The sequence below is a fragment of the Octodon degus genome, unplaced genomic scaffold, assembly GCF_000260255.1.
Source record: "Octodon degus isolate 3935 unplaced genomic scaffold, OctDeg1.0 scaffold00169, whole genome shotgun sequence".
In the NCBI taxonomy this organism is placed as follows: Eukaryota; Metazoa; Chordata; class Mammalia; order Rodentia; family Octodontidae; genus Octodon; species Octodon degus.
In genome coordinates this window covers 2417387-2421086 of record NW_004524745.1, presented here as the reverse complement: position 1 = coordinate 2421086, position 3700 = coordinate 2417387, and the positions used below count along the sequence as shown (strand labels likewise).

At 41.9% G+C, this 3700-nt stretch overlaps 1 protein-coding gene across 1 annotated transcript in view; it reads left to right on the top strand.

Moving 5' to 3' along the window:
* Kdm3b (lysine demethylase 3B) overlaps positions 1-3700 on the top strand; it is a 104754-nt gene that overhangs the window by 40754 nt on the left and 60300 nt on the right. The window contains exon 9 of the mRNA XM_023703372.1: positions 911-1112. Coding sequence (XP_023559140.1) covers positions 911-1112 — 202 coding nt within the window. The remainder of the gene's footprint in view (positions 1-910; positions 1113-3700) is intronic.

Genomic DNA, 3700 nt, shown 5'->3' with positions numbered 1-3700 from the left:
TTTTTTGCTCCGAATGCCTTTTGGGCAGGTTTGGCTGGCTTGAGTTGTAGGGATGGAACCACAGCAACCTGAGCCTGACTGCTTTGTTGAAGCAGCCATTTAAAGAACTGAGCTAAGGGGCAGGCCCCCTTGGCCCTCATTTTAATGGCAAGTTCTATGATCTGGTACATTAAGGAGCCAAAAAGGCCCACCAGAGCCTCTTGCTACACCAGTGCAGAGTGCCAGGCAGGTTTTCATCTGTCCATAAGAGCATCTTGACCTTCTCATCAGTCTTGTTACTTCTGGTCAGGAACTATGTCCTTGTGTTTATCTAATCTCTACTTCATCCTTTTAAAGTTTATTTCAGGTAGTTATTGAAAACTGGTTTCCATTCCCCATTCAATTTCTGGGCTTAAGCCAGGGTTATAGCTCAGCAGCATAAGTACCTGCCTGACAAGCACAAAGTCCTGAGTTCAATCCCTGGTACCAGTCTCTGGGCTTGAATCAGAGATTTCACCTGCTTCAGTTGCACCTCTCTGAAACATATGTAAGGATTTTAACATTTCTATACATGTCCATTAGCTTACGAAGGTTCTGACCCAGAAGTGTGTAACAGAAAGTGTGGTGATGAGAGTAGCAGTTTTCATTAACAGCAGTAGCTTGTTGAAGGCCAAGAGACCTTGATAAACAGAGTAACCTTCAGTCCTAAGGGACTGGAGGCAGATTTTAACCACACATACCCAGAGTGGTTTCACTACATAGTATACTTCCTACAAGTCTTACGTGGATCTTAGCTCCCTATTGAAGCCCATTGGCTCCTTGCTTCCCTTTCTTGGTACACAATGGGTAGCAGCCCAGGTCAGAACAAATGTCTTCTCCTAAGAGAATTGTGTCATAACACCTCATGATATCCTTCTCCCTCTTGCCTTAGTTGGCCAGTCAGTGCTGAAAGATGTGAGCAAAGTGAAGAAGCTGAAGCAGTCTGGAGAGCCCTTCCTGCAGGATGGGTCATGCATCAATGTGGCCCCTCACCTGCACAAGTGTCGTGAGTGCCGCCTGGAGCGATATCGCAAGTTCAAAGAGCAGGAGCAAGATGACTCAACTGTGGCCTGCCGCTTCTTTCACTTCCGGAGGTACTCAGACTTTTGCTGCCTTCATTCCCACTTTTCATATGGAAGCACAAAACTACCCCTCTTCCTCTGAATCTATAAGCACAGCTTACCAACTTTCAACTTTCCTTAACTCCTTTGCTCTCAGTATCTGTGCCAGGGCTCAGCCATTGCAGTCACTGAGCTATTGATATTATAAAATGACATGTGGTTTTTGTCCTTAAGAGAGTTGGAGTACTATTAGCTGCAGCCCTGTTATTCTAACTTGAGTTTAAAACCAGTAATGTAAGCAGAACTATACCATTGTATATTATGGATCTTCCTGATCATTTACCCCTCATAAGTTCTAGAATAACTTGATTTAAGTAGTCACATTAAGAGATAGTAGAAGTAAGATGGGTGTGTGTGTGTGTATGTGACAATGGGTATTGAAACCAGCCCTTGAAATTTTTAAATTTTGATGTAGGTTCTCATGGGGTTGCCCAGATTGGGCTCAAAATTATGATCTCACAGTATAGGAATTCCAGACATCACTATGCGTAGGTTAATTTTCTTTTTCCTTTCACCTTCCCTTCCTTTCCCTTCCCTTTCTTCTTCTTCTTTTTTTTTTTTTTTTTTTTTTTTTTTTTTTTTTTTTTCCTGTTTTCTTTTTTCAAAAGAGTATGAGTTTTTGCCATATTGCCCTGGCTGGCCTCTGACATGTAGGCTCAAGTATTGCTTTTGCTACAGCTTCCATGGAGGCGAGCTTGGGTAAACATCTTTGAAACAGAAAATCCTAAATGTTCTCTGCTTTTACCAAATTACTGCTGTCTAGTTACTTTTCCTCTGCTTGAGAAACTTAGGAATAGGGCCAGGGAGATGGCTCAGTAGAATAAGCGCTTCCCTGGCAAGCACAAGGGCCTGAGTTCAATCCCCAGTTCGGCCAAAAAAGCAAAAGAGAAAGAAACTTAAGAGTATCTTAAATTACTTTTCAAGAATATTTAATTTTTTAAAGTAAATCCAAATGGATAATTTATTGCATGCAGATGCCCTTAATTGGAATATACTTACTGAACATTTACTCTGTACCAGCAGTTATTCTGAGTGTTGAGAATATGGCATTGAATAAATATCAAAGTTAAGCAAGAGTGAAGAATCATGGGTCTAGATTTTTATTTATTTTTTAATTTTTTTTTTTAAATTTTTTTATTTATGTATGGGGGGGGCAGCTCAGCCCACCGGGGGTGGGGCTGGCTGGCATGTGGTGCTGGGGGATTGAACCGTGGTCCCTGTGCTTTGCTAAGCTTGTTCTAAGTAGGTGCTATAGACCACTGAGCCATCTCACCAGCCCCCAAGGGTCTAGATTTTTAATAGGCTGCTCTAAGCTTTTACTCTGAATAGGTCATTGGAACTCATGAGCTCATAGAGTGACACTAATTAATTTTTTTTTTTTGGTTTTTGTTTTAGATAGGATCTTAGAACTAAACTACCTTGAACTTACTGTGCAGTCTAGGCTGGCCTCAAACTCATGGTAATCCTCTTACTTCAGCACCCTAACTGCTGGGATTCAGGTGTCCATCACCACAACCAGGTCTAACTAATGTTTTAAAAGGCCACTTTGCCTTTTTGAGAATAAGTTATAGAGGCAAGGACAGGAGTACAGGGAAGTTAGGAGACAGTTAAAATTATCCACATAAGAAATGATGATGACTTTAGATCAAAGAAATAGCAATGGAGATGATAAGAAGGAATGGATTCCAAATGTGCATTTTGGTTTTGCTTTGCTTTGTTGTTTTTTGAGTCAGGGTCTTGCTTTATGCAGGCTGGCCTTGAATTCTTTCATATAGCCCAGGTCTCAAACTCTGCCTCAGCCTCCTGAGTGCTGGGATTACAGGTGTGCATCACCACTCCCTTATATTTGAAGGCAGAGTGCACATAGTTATCTGATACAGAATATAATAGAAAGAAAAGATTCTACAGTGTTTGGCCTGAGAACTAGAAGAATGGGATTGCCATTTACTGATAAGGACCATTTCTTAGGAAATACCAAGTTTGGAGAAGGAAAGATGAGAAGTTTAAATTTAGGCATGTTAAATTTGAACTCTGTTAGATTTTCAGATGGAGATATTGAGAGGATAGCTGGATCCACACCTGTAGAGTTAATCAAAGAAATCCAGCCTGGGGCTGGTGAGATGGCTCAGTGGTCTAAAGCACCTACTTGGAACAAGCTTAGCAAAGCCCAGGGACCAGGGTTCAATCCCCCAGCGCCACATGACAGCCAGCCCTGCCCCCTGGTGGGCTGAGCTGGCCACACACACACCACACACCCCCCACCCCCCCCACACACATAAATAAATAAATAAATAAATAAATAAATAAATAGAAATCCAGCCTGGAGGTATCAATTTTGATATCCCAGGCATTTAAAGCCTGTAGTCAACTGAGATTGTCTCAGGAGTTAGTGTAAATAAGGAGGAGAAGACTTCCAAGAAATAAGCTCCAACTCTTTAGAGTTTGGAGCTGGAAAATATGAGAACGAACTAGTAAAGTGAACTGGGAAAAGATAGTTTGACCAAAGACAGAAAGGGGGGGGGGGGCGGAGAGACAGAGGCAGAGGCATAGAGAGACACCAC